At 47.5% G+C, this 18,570-nt stretch overlaps 1 protein-coding gene across 1 annotated transcript; it reads left to right on the top strand.

The window, feature by feature from the left end:
• The first annotated feature begins 1,034 nt into the window (after positions 1-1,034).
• CCR9 (C-C motif chemokine receptor 9) lies at positions 1,035-11,930 on the top strand. The gene is made up of 3 exons (XM_041762930.1): positions 1,035-1,167; positions 8,475-8,519; positions 9,649-11,930. The coding sequence occupies exons 2-3, from the start codon at positions 8,499-8,501 to the stop codon at positions 10,729-10,731; spliced, it is 1,104 nt and encodes a 367-aa protein (XP_041618864.1). The 5' UTR covers positions 1,035-1,167; positions 8,475-8,498; the 3' UTR covers positions 10,732-11,930.
• The last annotated feature ends 6,640 nt before the right edge of the window (positions 11,931-18,570 follow it).

Below are 18,570 nucleotides of genomic sequence, written 5' to 3' on the forward strand. Positions count from 1 at the left end.
TGGCCTTCCCATAGCCGTGGGGGCTAAAAAAACATCTGTGAACTTCATTAAGAATATAATATTTTGGGACACCTGGGTGGCTCAGTGATTGAGTTTCTGCCTTTGGCTCAGGTTGTGATCCTGGGGCCCTGGGATCGAGTCCCACACTGGGAGCCTGCTTCTCCCTCTGCCTATGTCTCTGCCTCTCTCTCTGTGTCTCTCATGAATAAATACATCTTAAAAAAATATAACATTTTGCATGTTTAGGCTTTTATAAAAATGTCATTGAAACACCCATAATTTATCAGGTGAGATGCTTTATCTGCATCCATGCATCTAATATATAGCGGTCACACCAGAATAAAATCTGACTGTAGCTGACCCTAATTTTAAGGCATCCTTGACTCTCCAACACTCCCGGGGTTCCTAGACATGCAGCACATACATGCCCTTCTAAAGTAGCACCATTCAATAGGACTTTCAGAATCTGTGCAGTCTCCCGTGGACGCCACCAGCTTCGGGTGCCTAGCTAGCTAGCACTTGTGATGCAGTTGGTGTGACTAAGGATCTAGTTATGTTTGATTTTGAAAAGGCCCAGGTGGGCAGTAGCTACTGTATGGGGAGCATGGTTCTATGCCCTTAGGTACAGCTGTTGAGGCCAGAAAGGGTTGCGTGGTGACAGACCGAGCTGGGGGGTGCTGGTCCCATACCAGCCAGACCCCCCACCCCAGGGAGAGCTAACACATGCACACCCATAGCAAGCCTGGCAAAGCTGACCCCTCTCGGCAGCCTCTCTCCCCCTCTGCCTGCAAGTGGCTGTGCTGTCTAGGAAAAGACATTGTTCTTAGACTCTTGGTCTGTAGACCAGTCTTCAGAAAAGATGGTTTCCCTTAGCCCAGCAGTTCTTGGTTTTTCGCTTCTGGTTGCAAATCATCGATTCTGCTGATTGCTGGAGGTGCAGCTGGTGACTCCCCACTCCCCACCCTCCGGGGCCACCCTGCCTATGACAACACAGGCAGGGGTGGCCTGACTTCCTTTATAGTGTTTTTACCGAGGTTGCCTGCACATAACACATAGAAGCCTTGCCCCTCATCCCAGGCAGAGAGCCGGCCAGCCCTCCTCCTCCCCTCTCCTAGACGGAGCTGGTGGGGCCACCTTCTCCTGGAGTCTCTCCGGCTGCCCTCCGCAGTGAGTATCACTCACCCTCCTCCTCTGCCCGGCCCAGTATCTCCTGTGCCCTCACGTGTGCATTGCTTCTATGGCTTCTAAAACTCAGGCTTTTGCTCATCTGTGCAGTGGTCCTGAGCACAAGGTACTTTGCTAGATGCCTCCAGCGAGGCAACGGTGAATCAGGTGGTGGCTTGCCCAGTCTTCTAGGATGAGTAATAAGACTCCCTCCCACCTACATATGTGAAATAAAAGTTCAAGGCAGTCTGTTCTGTGATTTGTACCTTACAGGAGGGAGAAGCAGGTGCTCGGGACAGGTGACAAGAAGGTGGTCAGGACTAGGACAGTGAAGCCCCCGTGAGGTCCTTGGGTCGAGAGACTGCCCCATGGAAAGGATGTCTGGGCAACACTCTCTGTAGCAGTGAGAATATGGAAACAAGCAAACTTTGCACAAAGAGGTGATGGTTAAGTGAACTGTGACAGCAGACAAAACAGAACACCCGACAGCCCTCCAGTCTGACGACAGCTCCACGTTAACGGGCAAAAGTAGGCCGGGAAAGAGTGTTAACTAGAAAGCCAGATTGATAGCGGTTTGTGCAGTCCGATTCCCTTCCCATTTTTAAAAAAGATATTTATTTATTCGAGACACAGAGAGAGAGAGGCAGAGACATAGGCAGAGGGAGAAGCAGGCTCCATGCAGGAGCCTGACGTGGGACTCGACCCCGAGTCTCCATGATCAGGCCCTGGACTGAAGGCGGCGCTAAACCGCTGAGCCACCGGGGCTGCCCGATTCCCTTCCCATTAAGTGTGGGTGTGTATGTGTGTGTGAGAGGCTCTGTCGCAGAGAAACCGTCTAAAAGGATGCACCTCAGAAAATGAACAATAGCCAGCCCAGGAAAGGGCTGTTTGAGCACTTTTAATTGTCTTCATCATATCGATTTGCTCTGGGGTTGTTGGTTTGCTTTTGTACATTATGAAATGTACAAAATCTCCTTTAAATTTTTAAAAGATTTTATTTATTTATTCATGAAAGACACACACAGAGAGAGGCAGAGACACAGACGGAGGGAGAGGCAGGCTCCCGGCAGGGACCCCAATGTAGGACTTGATCCTGGGACCTGGGGATCTCGCCCTGAGCCAAAGGCAGATGCTCAACCGCTGAGCCACCCAGGGGTCCCTCAAATCTCCTTTATTAACGGAAAAAGCACAGCTCTTCTATTTTCGATGACTCCTCAGTGACTGTGGCTTTGTCCTTTCAAACACACGCACCTCTCCAGTTCTCTATCACCATGAGCCGTAGTAGCTCTGTAGCCTGTCGGCCCCGCAGGCGGGCTGTCACAGCACCCGGGGTTGGACTTGGGGGGCAGCCACCAGCCTACAGAAGCCGGAGCCCGTCTTCTCCTCCCCCTGCAGAATGAGCCAGTCAATCTGCCATTTCAGCCCCTGGCGCTGGACGCTTCTTTTTCTCCATATCTATCTGCCCCGAAGCTTCACCCCCAACCCCACTCCCCACTCCCCACTGCGGGGCAGGGGGTGAGGCCCTGACCAGGCTTGGCCCGCAAACGGCCGTGTAGACCGCTCAGAGACCCTGCTTTCAGGCCGGTGAGAGAAAGCAGAGCTACCAAAAATTGCAAGAAATGATTCAATCTCAGTATAGCGAATTGGACAAAAATCAAAGCAACACCCACTTTCCTGACTCACATTAGTATCTGTCTCCAACTCACGGCTGCACGGCTGCAGTGGGCAGGGAGGCTGGGGCTGCATGATGAGGTGTTTTTGTTTTTGTTTTTTTTAAGTAAACACTACACCCATTGCGGGGGCCCCCGAGATCAAGAGTTCCAATGTTCCCCTGAGTTAGCCAGCCTGCTGCCCTTCCGTGATGATCCTCCTGTCGATTACTTAAAGACAGTGGAAAAAAGAAAAATAATTGTTGTATAGTAATGGTTGTCAGCCTAACTTTTCTCACATGTAGGTTTTCTTTTTCTCTTTCTTTTTTCTTTCTTTTTTCTTTCTTTTTTCTTTCTTTTTTCTTTCTTTCTTTCTTTCTTTCTTTCTTTCTTTCTTTCTTTTCTTTCTTTCTTCTTTCTTTCTTTCTTTCTTTCTTTCTTTCTTTCTTTCTTTCTTTCTTTCTTTCTCTCTTCTTTCTTTCTTTCCTTTTCATCTTTCTTTCTTCCATGAATTAGCAGCTCTGCCTTCTACCACCACCCGGGCTCCTGTACACATCTCCTGCTTTCCAGCTTTCCTGCCTTTGTGCATACGTTTCCCTGCCCTCGAGCAATGTTCTCTCCCCTCATTGCATGTCCCCATCCTCTCCAGCCACAAAAAAAAAAAAAAAAAAAAAAAGTCACTCCCTCAATGAAGCCTTCCTGGGTTTCCCCAGCACTGGAGTCAGGACTTCCTCCTACTAATTCCCAAAGCGACTGGTAGTATTTACCACGGTTGGTATTTGCAGTGATGATGTTTTACCACGGTTGGTATTTGCAGTGATGATGTTTGAATGTGAGCTTCTTGAGGACATGGATCATGTCTCATACCGTGTTCAAGCCAAGCAGGTGTACCGGGTGTCAAGACACTCTGAATGAGTAGCTGGGGGATGAAGAATGTTCCCTCCTTCACACCCAGCCCTCTGCATTCTGCAAAGGGCATTGCACTTGACCCTTGCCACCAGCCCTCGCAGCAGGGTGGGCTCTTGCTTTCATTTTACAGCCAAGGAAATCTAGGCTCGGCAAGGGCATGTCACTTCTTGCTAAGGTCCCACAGGCAGGAAGGGCTGGACCAAGGGACAGATGGAGGTCCATGGTGCTTCCCCCCGCCCCGTCCATTATGCTGTAGGACATGGGCAGACTTTTTAGATGGGAACAGTCACGGCCCCGTAATGAAGGCAGCCTGAGCACGGTGGTGAGGAGAGATTGGGGCACCCCTGAGCCCGGCGCCCGAGCGCTCCCAGCAGACACAGGGGGGCCTGCTTTCAGTATGTTTTGTTATATGTGGGTGTTTGCCTCCGACTCGGGGGCGAGAGGAAAATGAAAGCAAGCTTGGAGACTTTGCAAGTGGTGCAATAAAATCTTCCAAGAGTATTCTGATAGAGGAGAGGGGAGCTGGATGGAGGGCCCTCTATAGTGTCTTTTGATGGTGGGTCTTGGGAGGAATATGTTTTGATTTTACTCTTTGGCTTCTCTCTGAATTTTCCGTGGGTCAGGAGCACATGTGTAACAGCAGCAAGATAAGCCTTCATAAAAAGCCAATGTAGGATCTCAAGGTTGCAAAAAGTAGCCACAGATAATTTAAATACTAGTCCTGGGCTACTTTTCCAGGCCAGCGGCAGCAGGCTGAGAGTGCCTCCTGGGGAGGAGCTTTTGCAAACAGATGTATGGTATACAAAACGGAAGAGCATTGAGGCTTTTTTTTAAAAAAAAGTGCAGTTATTTTTACTATAGTTCTTAAAATAAATTTCATGCACAAAGTAAAATATTTAAATAGTTTACAAAACCTAAAGGAAAAAAATGAAAGTCTCACTTTCCACTGGTCATAATTGTTCAATCTTCTTCCAGAAAATGTTTCAGTACTGATAAGCAGTGAAGTGTATAACTTTTACATTTTTTTTTAAAAACGATCACGCAACATAGTCTTCTACTTTGCATTTCTAGCAAATACTCTTGGTGACCTCCTTATTTCCGTGTGAGGTCTGTTTTAATTCCATTTATGGACTTCTTGTGTTTTATTGAAAAATGTATCGAAATATTACCAATTGCTGGGTATTGTAGGTTGTTTCTAGTTTTTTTGTTCTGAAAAAAAAAAAAAAAGCTGCCTCATGCATCTCTGTATGTAGTTTTATGTTCTTTTGTGAGAATAGCAATAGTACATGTTTCCAGCAGATTGAGTGATGAGTCAGAGCTATTGTGCTTTGTAAATTTTGACAGATATAGTTTCATCCTCTGAAAAGGTTGCACAGGGCAAGGGAAGAGGGCAGGAGTGGTGCAAATATCAACCATCCTGTCACTGGCACTGGGGAAGCCTAGGAGGGCTTCACTGAGGAGGTGACTTTTTTTTTTTTTTTTTTTGCTTGCCCTTAAAGGCTGGAGAGCGTGGGGACAGGCAATTTACACTCCCTGCTAACTAGTTGTAACTAACCATGACCAAAGCCATTCTTTCTTCTTTATGTGGCTTCTTTCCTTGGGAGTTTGTTTTCTTCGTTATTATCTAATTAATATTTAGTCTTTTTATGTAGGTAGAAAGGAAGCCACGGATACTAAAATATATGAACTGTTTTTTGGCTAGTCTCTCAAAAACCAATTTCCCGGGATCCCTGGGTGGCGCAGCGGTTTGGCGCCTGCCTTTGGCCCAGGGCGCGATCCTGGAGACCCGGGATCGAATCCCACGTCGGGCTCCCGGTGCATGGAGCCTGCTTCTCCCTCTGCCTGTGTCTCTGCCTCTCTCTCTCTGTGTGACTATCATAAATAAATAAAAAAAAAAATTAAAAAAAAAAAAAAAAAAAAACCAATTTCCCTGCTCCCCACGCTGTATTAGAATTACATGAGCTAAGTTGGGAAGTTCTGCATTTAACTGGGCCTTATTAAAAAAAAAAAAAAAGATTTTATTTTTTAAGCCCATGATTCAGAAACAAAATAGAGGATGATAAAGTCAATGGGACAATATGGAATTTGGAGAGGGGATCCTCTGAGATGAGGTCAACACCCCTGCTCCCCATCAAACATTCACCCACTAATTTCAGCTTCCATTGGCGATTTTCCAATCCCAGGATTCCTTCTGTATTTAGTGGGTGGCACCATAAGAAGGGCTTTCTCACCTCTTTGTACATTTCTTCATTTCATTTATTTTTTTAAAAAAAGATTTTATTTATTTATTTATGAAAGACACAGAAAGAGGTAGAGACATAGGCAGAGGGAGAAGCAGGCTCCCTGAGGGGAGCCTGATGCAGGACCCGATCCTGGGACCCGGGGATCATGACTTGAGTCAAAGGCAGACCCTCAACCACTGAGCCATCCAGGTGCCCTTCTTTATTTATTTTCATCAGTATGGACTCCTGCAGCCTCACGTAGCTGGATATGCTAGAATGATTGCCATCATTACTTAACTTGGAGCCCAAATCACCTCTGATTTGGCCAGTGAGAGCCCCAGCAGGTTGGCACCTATGTCCTTTGACAAGTCCTCATGGTCCTTCAAACACCTGCTTCCTAATGAAAAAAGAAAAAAATCAGTTCCAGGTTCATCTCGCAAGTTCCCTGCCCCACTTTGGAGTCAGATATTTCTCCACAGTGCTGCTTCCTTTTGGTGGAAGAAGGTATTTAGAAACTAAGATCTGGGTACTCAGTGCTTATTCTGCTGTGTCATTGCTTTTGGGTCATCTTAGGAAACAGTGCCAGGAAATGTGTGTGTGAAGCACAAATTATCTATCATCTATCTCTCTATTATCTATTAATCATCTATCTATCTATCTATCTATCTATCTATCTATTTATCTATCATCTATCTATCTCATCTTTAAAGGAGTTAACTTTTTAAAAATATGAGTTAACCTTGAATCCTCAATTCCAATAAACAGCACGAGGGACTCCAAGGCATTTTTGAGAAGTGCTGGCAAGAAGGTTGCAAGGAACAAGCTGTATTGTCTTCTTCCTCACCTCCTAAAGGCCAGATAGGACTCTGAGGAGGAAAGAAAATCACTTTTCATTAGATTTCAGTTGTTTTTCCTTTCTTCAGTTGAACCACTTTGTTGAGGTCCTTGTGCAAAGATCATATTTAAAATGCGGAATGTAAGTTCTGATAAGTACGTATATGCCCCTAAAATCTCCACACCATCAGTCCAGCGAGCATATTTATCACCTCCAAAGGCTTCCTTGTGCACTTTTGCACCTCATCCTCCCCACCCCCACCCCCTCCCTGCTGCTTCTCTCTCTTACCAGGAAATCACTGGTCTGTGTTCTCTCAGGATAGATTAGTTTGCATTTTCTACAATTTTATGTGAGTGGAGTCGCAGAGTATGTATGCCTTGGTCTGGCTTCTTTACTTAGCATAAATATTTTGAGGCTCATCCATGTTGCTGTGTGCACGCTTTGTTCATCCCGATTTCATTGGGTGGCCATTCCATGGTTCACGTATCCCTTCCCGATACTTGACAGACATTTGGGTTGTTTCCAGTAACTTCTGCTACAAATAAAGCTGCTGTTAACACTCATAAAGCAGTCTTTGTGTGGACACATGCTTGCATTTTTCTTAGCTAAGTACCTAGGAGTAGGATGGTTAGATCACATGGAGAGTGGGTATATAACTTGTTACGAACCTGACAAAATGGTTTTTCAAAGTGGTTGTACCACATGCCGGGTCCTGGAAACCACTGTGCTTTCAGAAAAGGAGGTTGAGTCATGATGTTGTGTTATGGAAAGGAAACCAATAGGTTAGGGGAGGATCTATGAAGGAGAATTGTTTTCTTCTAGAAACTTGGGGTGTGGTGCTGGACATGGTTCTTTGGAATATTCTCGCTAAAAGTATAAAAAGAAATGCCCTGCTCAGGTACAGACCCTTCCTTGAAGGGAGGTGAGCTGTGGTTCCCTGAGTTATATTGAGGTGGGTTTACAGAGATTCAAAACATCAAAACACATACGAACAATAGCAGAGATTGATTGATTGATTGATTGATTGAAGTCAGCGTGGAGGCCCTTTGCATCAGGGAACCAACTATCTTTTCTTTGCTAAACAAATCCTGGGACTTCCTTTTCCTGCTGGAGTCAGGGGACAGAGAAGATAGGGCCCGTTTTCCTATCCTGGGCTTGAAAATGGAGCCTGTAGGTAGGTGCTGGGGTTCTGGCCCCTCTGGGAGAGGGGCCCCGATGCTGGCAGATGTCTCCTCCTTTTGTTCCGCCCCCTGCACCTGGCCTTGCCACCTGGTTATGCAGAGGCCCTTCCCCTGCAGAGTCTGGACCCAGAGGGCTCTCAAGTCAGGCTCTGTCCTGTGGTCTTCAGGAGCCCCCCCGGTTGGTAAAATAGGGCTGGGGGCATTTACTAAACCAGAGTATGATTGAGAAGTTGAGTCAAGAGAAAATGAGCTTATGTAAAAAAGGATGTGCTGGGAAAGCATGAGGGCCCCAAAGGGCTCTCAGGGGAGAGGTTTCTCTCATTTTATGTTCACAACCAAAATTGTTTTGAAATCTAGAATATTCTGTTTGATATCAGTGTAACATGGACTCTAACTCTTGCTTGAGATCCTTTCTTTTCGTACAAACAAATTTAACATTCAATTTCCACCTTTAGGTGTGTATTACTGTTCTTTTGTAAGACACCTCTTTTTAATTTTTGCCCTCTCTTTCTAGAAGCAGGCTTGCATCTGGTCCATCATGGTGCCCACAGAATTCACAGTGAGTACAGCCATGCCCCTCAGGCTCCTCAAAACGCACTCTCATCTAGCCTGTTTTGGGGGGAGTGGGAAGAAACCCGCTTTGGAGAGGGTTTCTCGGGGTGAGATCTCTGCCCTGTATGGGCAGTCGATTCCAGCACGGAGGGCTTTACAAACATGAGAGACCAGAAGAGCTTTGGGGTATGTGGTGAAGCGAGAGGAAACTGCTAGTTTAGATCTTATTAACAGTAAGTGTTTTTTAAAAATGATTTTATGTGTCTGTTCTGAAATTGAGACAAACAGGGTAAAGGTCAATCCATAATTCATTTTGAAAAAAAAAAAAAACCCTTGGTGAGCCCATCAGTAGTGCTTCTTGCATAACATGCCAGAGGCTTTACGAAAACCACATAATGGTATAGAGGCGTTCAACCGGTACAGCTGCACAGGGCCCTGGTCCTTAGAGGGGCCACCTGCTTAATTTAATGCTCTGCTGTCTTGAAATTCTTAACACATTTTGAACAAGGGATCCTGAAAACCATGTAGCCTGCCCCAGTGCTTGTGCATGCACATGCACGTTGAGAGGGTATGAATGTGTGTGCGTGCGTGCGTGCGTGTAGGTGTGTTGGTGCTTCATGAGCAGAGGATACACAGCTTTCAGATGACCCAGAGAAATCTGGACCCAGAAAAGTTTAGGAGCCTCTGAGGACCTTTCTGAGAGTGTGGAATAAAGAGGACAAATTAGAATCATTCAGAGTTTGATAAAAGTCTTTTGCCCATCATCGGTCCCAAAGGGGTCCTACCCCATCTGAGCGCTTGTTACATGTCCTGTAAATGTTCCTTTGCCTCTGTGTGCCCTCCACTAGGAGGTGGGTTCCACAAGAGTGGGAACCACGTCTGACTTATCTGTGCACTTTTAGCACGTACACAGTACCTGACGTAGCCTATGTGTGCGAGAAAGATTCTTTGAATACAAGTATCTATCGTGTGATCCAAGCAGATACTCTCAGAAATTCCTACTTTCCATGCATACATTTCTCTGTCTTGTCATAGACTTTTGGGGTGGGGGAGGGTCATGTGGTCCATGCCTCTGCCATCCTGCAATCCTCCAAAGGATAGTCCTTGACCTAATGGTATCTGGTGTCTCCTTGCAGAACCTCATCTCTAACATATCTGATGACTACAGCTACCACTCCACGTCTCCCGTGGATGACTACATGAACTTCCCTGATTTATTCTGTCAGAAAGGCCACGTCCGGCAGTTCGCGAGCCACTTCCTCCCACCCTTGTACTGGCTTGTGTTCATCGTGGGCACCTTGGGCAACAGTCTGGTCATCCTCGTCTACTGCTACTGCACCAGAGTGAAGACCATGACCGACATGTTCCTTTTGAATTTGGCAATTGCCGACCTTCTTTTTCTCTTCACGCTTCCCTTCTGGGCCATCGCTGCCGCCGACCAGTGGAAGTTCCAGACCGCCCTGTGCAAAGTGGTCAATAGTATGTACAAGATGAATTTCTACAGCTGTGTGCTGCTGATCATGTGCATCAGTGTGGACAGGTACATTGCCATTGCCCAGGCCACGAAAGCGCAGACCTGGAGGCAGAAGAGACTTGTGTACAGCAAAATGGTTTGCTTCACTGTCTGGGTGGTGGCAGCCACACTCTGCATCCCGGAACTCCTGTACAGTCAACTCAAGGAGGAATCTGACATCACCATCTGCACCATGGTTTACCCTAGTGACCAGAACAGCAAAGTCAAGTCGGTTGTCCTGACCCTGAAGGTCATCCTGGGCTTCTTCCTCCCTTTTGTGGTCATGGCTTGCTGCTACACCATCATCATTTACACTCTGTTGCAAGCCAGGAAGTCATCCAAGCACAAGGCCCTGAAGGTGACCATCACTGTCCTTACTGTCTTCGTCCTATCTCAGTTTCCCTACAACTGCATTCTGTTGGTGCAGACCATCGATGCCTACACTGTGTTCCTCTCCAACTGTGCCATTTCCACCAACGTTGACATCTGCTTCCAGGTCACTCAAACCATTGCCTTCTTCCACAGTTGTCTGAACCCCGTTCTCTATGTCTTTGTGGGCGAGAGATTCCGCCGGGATCTTGTGAAGACCCTGAAGAGCTTGGGTTGCATCAGCCAGGAGCAGTGGGTCTCATTCACAAGGAGAGAGGGGAGCGTGAAGCTGTCATCTATGTTGCTGGAGACAACCTCGGGAGCTCTCTCCTACTGAAGGGTCTTTGCTCCGACATGGACGGGCCTTTCAGAAGTCACGAGAAATACAGCTATGGCATCTGCACTGATGCTACCAGAGGGAAACCAATGAAGAAGTAAAAAGAAGTGGGGGAAAAAGAAAAAAACCAGAAAGGGATGAATTTGGACAATTACTTCATTTAGAATTTCCAAGCCAGAGTTTTCCAAATTGACTGACTGTCCCATGAGACTGTTGATTGGTCTTGGCTGCAATGGCTGCAATTTTCAAAGGAGGACCAACACACGGTCCTTCAGAGCACACTGGCTTTGCCACTTGCTTTAGCATTAATGCAGCTGACCTCTAGAGGAGGCATTTGACATCCCCAGGGTGCTGTGAATTGCTGTAGCTTCAGTTCTGATGCCACGCCTTCCAAAAGGGGATGCAGAAGCATTGGCCACTGCCACCAAAAAGTCCACAAAGCCACAAGGTTTCATGAAAACTTCCAGTTTGGGGGAATTTCTACCCCTGGCTTTGGGCCTGGTGCCCATCCCAAGTTTTAGAGATTCTTGATCTAGAATCTTTAAAAAAAAAAAAAAACAAAAAAAACCTCAGATCTTCTCCTCTGGTCTCCTTGATCTGTTCTGGGCCAGTGAGGAACCCTGTGACTCTTCTGAAACTTTCTGCATGACTGGTCAGTGAGCCCCTGGATGACTGACTATACCAGCATGTCATCCGATTCTCCAGGCTTCTTGTGTCCATTTCTGTGCCCCGCCAGGGCTTCCATGACTCCACAGCTGGCTGCAGCATTGACCTGCACAAGGACTCCGCTTGTCCACTCATGCTGCAGGGGTTGTCAGCCTGTGTAGGGATTCTGAGAGTCCTAGTTGGTAGAGCTGTCCCTGGCTCTGTCATGGGCTCACTCTGCCGAGTGGCTTTTGTGATGGTCTCCTTCGTCTGCTCCCTATAAAAAGGATTGTTTCATTGACCCTCTTGCTTCTGAGCTTGCTGGAGGGGATTTGGCTCCATGCTTCTCCTTTTCTTACTATAGAGTGCTAGTATGTTCAAAGGCTTCCAATTTAGAGATTAGGCTAAAAAAGTGCTTTTTGATGACTGTGTAAAATACCCATTACTTGTCACTTTCTTCATCGTCTTTGTATTTTACAAGTGTCCAATTAAAGATCCAATAGTCACATTAGAGTGTGAAGAGTAAGACTGGAATAAGGAAATAAAAATCTTCAAATACCTTAAAGCCATCTTGACTGCCCATTGTTTTTTGGTTTTAGATTTTATTTAAATTCAAGTTAGTTAGAGGTATCTGGGCAGCTTAGTTAAGCAACTGACTTTTGATTCTGGCTCAGGTTGTAATCTCAGGGTCATGAGACTGAGTCCCACATGGGGCTCCCTGCTTGGCAAGGAGTCCACTTGAGATTCTCTTTCTCCCTCTCCCTCTGCACCCTCCCCAAATAAATAAATAAATAAATAAATAAATAAATAAATAAATATAAAAAAAAACTCAGGTTAGTTAACATATAGTGTACTATTAGTTTCTGGGGTAGAATCCAGATATTTATCAGTTGCATACAATACCCAGTGTTCATCACAACAAACGCTCTCCTCAATGCCCACACCTAGGTACCCCACCCCATCTCCCCTTGGCTGCTTGGTTTTTATCTCTCCTCTGGTCAAGCTTATTTGGTCAGGTTTGTCCCAACTAGTCCAGTGGAACTTCCAAGGCAGGGCTGGGGGCGGGGCAGTGATTCGAGCAGCACACAGACCCTGCCCCCCCCAGCTTTGCCACTTGCTCTAGAGGAGGCATCTGATTTTCTCAGTGTGCTGTGAATTACCATGGTTTCAGTCCCAAGACTGTGGCTTCCAAAAGGGGCCCAGAAGCAGTGGACTTGGCCACATGATCCTCCTCCTCCCTGTCCATGTCTAATGTACATATTAGTGAACAATAAGGGAGCACGAGATGAGCAGTGATACAAAGGCTTTGCTAACTCATCCTGTGTGTGGGCAGGTGGGGATGAACCAGCATCGGTCTGGGACCAGCACAGCAACATGGGCCCCAGTGCAACAAACACCACTTACAGCTGAGGGGAGGTGAGGTCCCTAAGGGCAGTGTATGGACACAGCCATTGCTTGGCTACCATTTCCAGGAGACCCTGGGTGGCTTTTAAGGAACTTGGGAGAGTAAGTAACAAGCTTGGGCCAAATCTAAATAACATTGTGCAGTTAGGTGAAATGAACCTGACTGAGTTTGGCTCTTTGGATACTGTGCTTCTGATACTGTGTGTCATGGGGACCCCCGTGGAGCTGAGGAAGTGGGGAGGGATGGAGGAAGAAGGGGGTGAGCCACGATTGTGCTTGCTGGGTCTACACTCGGTCTAGAGTTACTTAAGACACACCGTAATGGAGGGACGCCTGGGTGGCTCAGTGGTTGAGCGCTTGCCTTTGGCTCAGGGTTGATCACGGGGTCCTGGGACTGAGTCCCACATCAGGCTGCCCGCAGGGAGCCTGCTTCTCCCTCTGCCTGTGTCTCTACCTCTCTCTGTGTGTCTCTCATGAATAAATAAATACCTTAAAAAAAGATACACTGTGATGGAGATTTAGTAGGAGTTAAGAGGTAATGTACTTTTGATCAATGCATGTTAGTTGGAAGAAACAAAATGGAACACCGGGGACTCCACCTTTCCTCCCTTTAGGATTTGTAAGAAGGGGGATGAGAGATGCCCTGAGAATGACAAAGCCTGGGTCATACCCAATGAGCAATACTCATGCCTAGTTCCAATGGCTTCCATTGGGATATGACTGTCACTACTGCACTGTCCCAGACCTAACACAGCTCCAACACTGGATTAGATAGACTGCAATTGAATCATATGATAAAGATTTTAAGTATGTTTTATGGCAAATTGTCTTACTTTTTAAATGATTGCATACATAGGACCATTTCACATTCAAACGAATCTAGGTTTTGGTAGCAGATTTATCCTAAGATAAAAATGTTGGAAGAACCAACATGGGGAAACCCATGAGGAGCTGTGACTCACTCAACATTTCTAGGAAATATGCTGTGTTGAGTACTTTTCGAAATACAGATAAAAGGGTTATCATATCTAATTACATTTTACTAGAATTCCATAAACGAGAAAAATCAAGAAACAGAATGAAATATGATGTGTTTTCATTATCAAAAAAAGAGATCGTCTTTTTTGACCAAAATTTTTTCAAAAACTGATTTTAGGTCAACACATCACAACATGTACACTCAAGTGGAGTTGTTTTGAAGTAGTCAGTTTGGATGGCTGGGGATTTGTTCTTTGGGGGCTGTCTTTCAGGACAGCAAAGCATTCATTCATTCAGCAAACATTTGTGTACGTACTATGAGCCGGACCCTCTCTACTCTTTGAGGCTGTAACAGGTTTACAATAATCCTTTCTCTCAAGATGTTTATGTTCTGGCAATATGGAAAAGCCAAGCGCCGTGTGGACTCAGGTATGGAGGGCGGTATGGAAGCCTCTGTCAGGTGATATCCCTTGGCTGAGAAGCATGAGGAGGCCTTTGTATGGCTTAAAGATGGGTATGGAGATAGTTCCCGGGACAAAATGCACACGATAGCCTCTTTGGGTGAACCTCTGAACAAGCATCTTTGGGTGAGTTTCTGATCTAGGGTATGTGCCAAACACCCTCACTCCACACGTAATGCCTTCTATGGAGTAGATACACTACAGTGAACAAATAAACTTGTTAAAATTTAAAACTGGTCATTTCTCAAATGCGTATTTCCCGTATCAGAACTCAGCTGCCACAAAACAAAACAAAGTAAAGCAAAGCAAAGCAAAACAAACCCAGAAGACTGGCAGCCTGGAGTCATGAGATGGTGTGTCCTGAGGGTGTGTCCTGTGACCTATGGGCAGCCTGAGAAGAACCGGTGGTCGAGGGACGGCTGGCTAGAGCAGGGTGGACACAGTGCCTTCCCCTGCCTGGAGAGTAGCTCAGTTGCTGCCTGTTGGCTCCTGTGAGAGAGGTGTGTGGTCATAATGTCTTCCCTTTGGCCATAGCAGTTATTGCAAATAGTCCTGCACGAGGAAGCAACCAGCCCCACTGATCTGGTGGCCCTTCGCTGGAGGCCATCACTGCTGTCGTGTGGTGGTGATGGGAAATAGGTCCATGATGGGCTTTAATACCCAGTGAAGGCTGTCATGAAGCATGACACCTCTGGACACCGACTTCCTGCTCCAAACAAATGAAAATCTGTCACACATGTCCAGACGGGTCTTTTGTGTTTGTAATTTTTGAGCGGTAGTTTGATTTCCCAACTCTGATTTGGCTTTATAAGTTGAAGCTTCCCATGGGGTCCAGGTCCAGGTGAGCAAAGCATCCCCAGCCTCCCCCTACCCTGGTTCCGGTGTTCAGAGATGTTTGTTCCGTACTGGAGTGGACCTCTCTCCACCGGAGCTGCTCCTCCTTCTCCTACGCTCTGGTCAGTGCTCTGCGCTCTACACAGCTTGGAAAAAGGGGAGGTAATACAGCCTCTAGCACCCTCACCTTCCACATTTTAGATGCTCAAAAGAAATCTCCCTCTTTATTTGACAAACCGTTTACTGTGCATGATCAGTGAGTACCGGGCTGTAAAGTGTGGTCATCATCACAACCAAGATGCCACAGTACTTCTGCAGGGCAGTCTCTTTCTCCCCTGTCCTGTCTGCCCCTCTTTTTGCAGTTCAGGTCTGTGCCTGCATCCTCCTGGGAGCGGGAGTTTTTCTCTAATCATTTCTATTTTGTTGGTACAGATACCCCAATAGAAAATGTCCCACTCAATGTCTCCCTTTGGCTTTTTTTTTTTAAGATTTTATTTATTTATTCACGAGACACACACACACACACACACACAGAGAGAGAGAGAGAGAGAGAGAGGCAGAGACACAGGCAGAGGGAGAAGCAGGCTCCATGCAGGGATCCCGATGTGGGACTCGATCCCGGGACCCCAGGATCAGGCCCTGGGCTGAAGGCGGCACTAAACCGCTGGGCCACTGGGGTTGTCCTGGCTTTTTCTATCATAAAATCCTACAAAAGACAGGCAAATGTGTCTCTCCAACATTTGACTCTATGAGTTCCCTCCGCTCTCAACATACTTTGTCACACTCAATCCTGGTACCACAGGCTAAGTGAGAAATCTCTGTGGTCAGATGGAGGTGCACCGACTGGATTTCCCCTCCAGAACGAGCTTGTAGGCATTGTGGGCAGTACACAATCTCCAGCTGCCAGTTCCTCTAGGGTCTGCCTGTACTGCAGGTAGCAGCCCTGGCCAGAACCATGTCACCCAAGGCCACTGCATCCAGTGCCCAAGAAGTGGGGGATGGAGGCCGTCTGGTAGGTGGCATCAGCTGCAGCGCTCCCTGCCAGGCTGGCCACGCTTCGCCCGGCTTGCTTCACAGAGTCTCCCTCTGCTCGATCCTGCTTCCTCCCACTTCCCTTCATGGGTGTCGATCCCTGATAAACATCCTGCACCCCAAACTCCAGCTCAGTGTTTGCTTTGAGAGAAGTCAGCCTGTAACTATCTTTCCACCAGGGGCTGCCAATTCTAAGAGCCCATTTCAGACCAGACGGGTACAGAGCACCAGGTGTCCACGAGCCACATACTGTGGTGAGCATCTTCCCAGAACACATCTCAGAAAGCTGGGGAGCCCAGGCTGTGTCTGATCTTAATTCACGAGCGGAGATCTTGGGCACTGACGGCAGGTCAGGGCCTTGGTGTGCAGGACAGGCAGCCTCCCTGCCAGGACCTTTCAGCCACCGTGTCCGGTTTGTTTACTCCATGCCAGGTGGGTACTGGGATCAACCCCGTTTTACAGACAGAGGGGCTGAGCCTCATGTTAATTCACCCAAGGTCATGCAGTTAGTAAGGCTGGTGCACAGACAGGGTATGCCGGGCCCTCCAGCCTTGGCTTCTGCCCGTGATGCCATCCCACCTGGCCTGCCATGGTCAGACAAACTAGCCATTGCTTTGGAGAGCCGACCAACGATTTGCCAAATACCAGGCTGAGTAGCAGGGATGCCAGGACAGATGGACAGACATCACTGCATGCAAGCTCTAAACGATGCCGTGTGACAGCCTGGGCTTTGCTGACATCTCCTTCAAAGGTGGGCTGGGAGGGTGAGCCAGCAAAGGATGATGTTATCCTCACAGAATGGAGAAGGTTCCTACTTGCTCCCTCTCCTGGGGCTCCTCCCCAAACACACACAGCTGTGAGGCTTCAAAGTCAGCTGCAGGTGTGCATGCAGGTGCAAGAGCAGTGCACCCTGCCCGGGCAGACTCCTGGGCCACAGCACACCTGGTGGTGGCCACTTCCTCACCCCTGGCCCTTGTCCGTCTTTCCTGGTTACTTCCCCACAGACCTGCCAATCCGCCCCTTGAATACCACTAAGTGGCCTCCATGGAGACCATGTGGAACAGAAGACTCACCCAGCCAAGCCCTGCTCAAACTCCTCACCCTGAAAATCATGAGATGTACTAAAATCGTTATTGTCTTAAGCCACTGGGGTTTGGGGTGATTGATTTTGTAATTTTGTTATTTTTGACATAGCATTCTTTTTGGCTCATTTACAATTTCCTTGGACCTTTGCTTTTTTTTTGATGAAAGAAGTGATTTTACAAACTTGCTTGTATTCCATCCAGTTGTGTTCTTGTTACTGTTGCCACAGAACCCGGCGGCATATAGCAGTAGCTGCTTTATTGTGCTTGCTGTTCTGAGGGTCATGGATTTGGAAATGGCTGGTTCAAGGTCTGCCACGTGGTTGTTGTCAGACACTGGCTGGGATTGCAGTCCCCTGAAAGCTTGACGGGAGGTCAGGTCACGTGGCTGACACTTGATGCTGGCTGCCATGCAGGGCACCAACACATGGCCTCTTCAGCTTGCAGGGGGGCACTTATGGCACTTGGCTCTCCTGAGCAAGGGTCTGAGAGAACCAGGAGGAAGTGGCAGGTCTTTTTCTGAGGTCACAGAGCATTCCTGGGGCTGTTTTCCCCTGGTTGGAACAGTGCCAGTCTGGCCTAGAATCCTGGGGAGCAGCCGCAGGCCCCACCTCTTCTGTTAATGGTGTCATCTAACCTTGGGGTCAGGTGTTAAAGCCACCACAAGCTGCTGCTCTGTAAGTTAACTTGTCTCTCAATGACCCGGATCACTCAATGCCCCAACCGTCTTGCTGACTAGCACCCAGAGAGAGGAGAGCTGAAGAGAGGAAAAAGTGCATGTAGATGACTTTCTTAGTAAGAAATGCTCATGTTTTTGAGTGATTCTTTATGGGAGCCACTATGTGAGGCTCTTTTTTGGTAAGTAATGTCTACATCCGACATGGGGCTCGAACTCACAACCTCAAGATTGAGAGTCACCTGTTCCACCACCTGAGCCAGCCAGGTGCCCCAGCAAGGCCTTTCTTTGATCTTATGGTCTTTAGAGCATCGTTATAAAGTACCTACTATTATGTTTCCCACTTAACAGGTGGAGAAACTGAGGCACAGAACAGGTCAGTCCCTTGCCTCCAGCCATAGCTAGGAGGAATCCATACAGGTTTTTCTGACCCTAGAATCTGATGTCCTAGATGCTCTGTTATACTTTCTCCCCCGCTGGAGTGCAGGCACTCTGGTCCCACTGGTCTGTTCACACCTTGGAATCCAGGTGTGTGGCTCTTGTCCCACATAGGCCAAGTCAGGAGGTGGGGTGGCTGTGGGCCGGGCCGGCCCCTGGGGAGGGGAGCAGGAGCCCTGCCCAGGCTCCGGCTTCCTTGCCTCCTGGCTTCATGCGGTCACGCTTACTGTTGAGGAGTTGATCGTTTGGGTGAATGTCGAGAGATAGTAACAACTTTGTTGTGACTTGA

Source organism: Vulpes lagopus, chromosome 7 (assembly GCF_018345385.1).
Source record: "Vulpes lagopus strain Blue_001 chromosome 7, ASM1834538v1, whole genome shotgun sequence".
Lineage (NCBI taxonomy): Eukaryota > Metazoa > Chordata > Mammalia > Carnivora > Canidae > Vulpes > Vulpes lagopus.

Coding starts and splice junctions, on each gene's coding strand:
- CCR9 (XM_041762930.1), top strand. CDS start 8,499: ATGGTGCCCACAGAATTCACA. Junction 8,520..9,648: donor TGGTGCCCACAGAATTCACA/GTGAGTACAGCC, acceptor GTCTCCTTGCAG/AACCTCATCTCTAACATATC.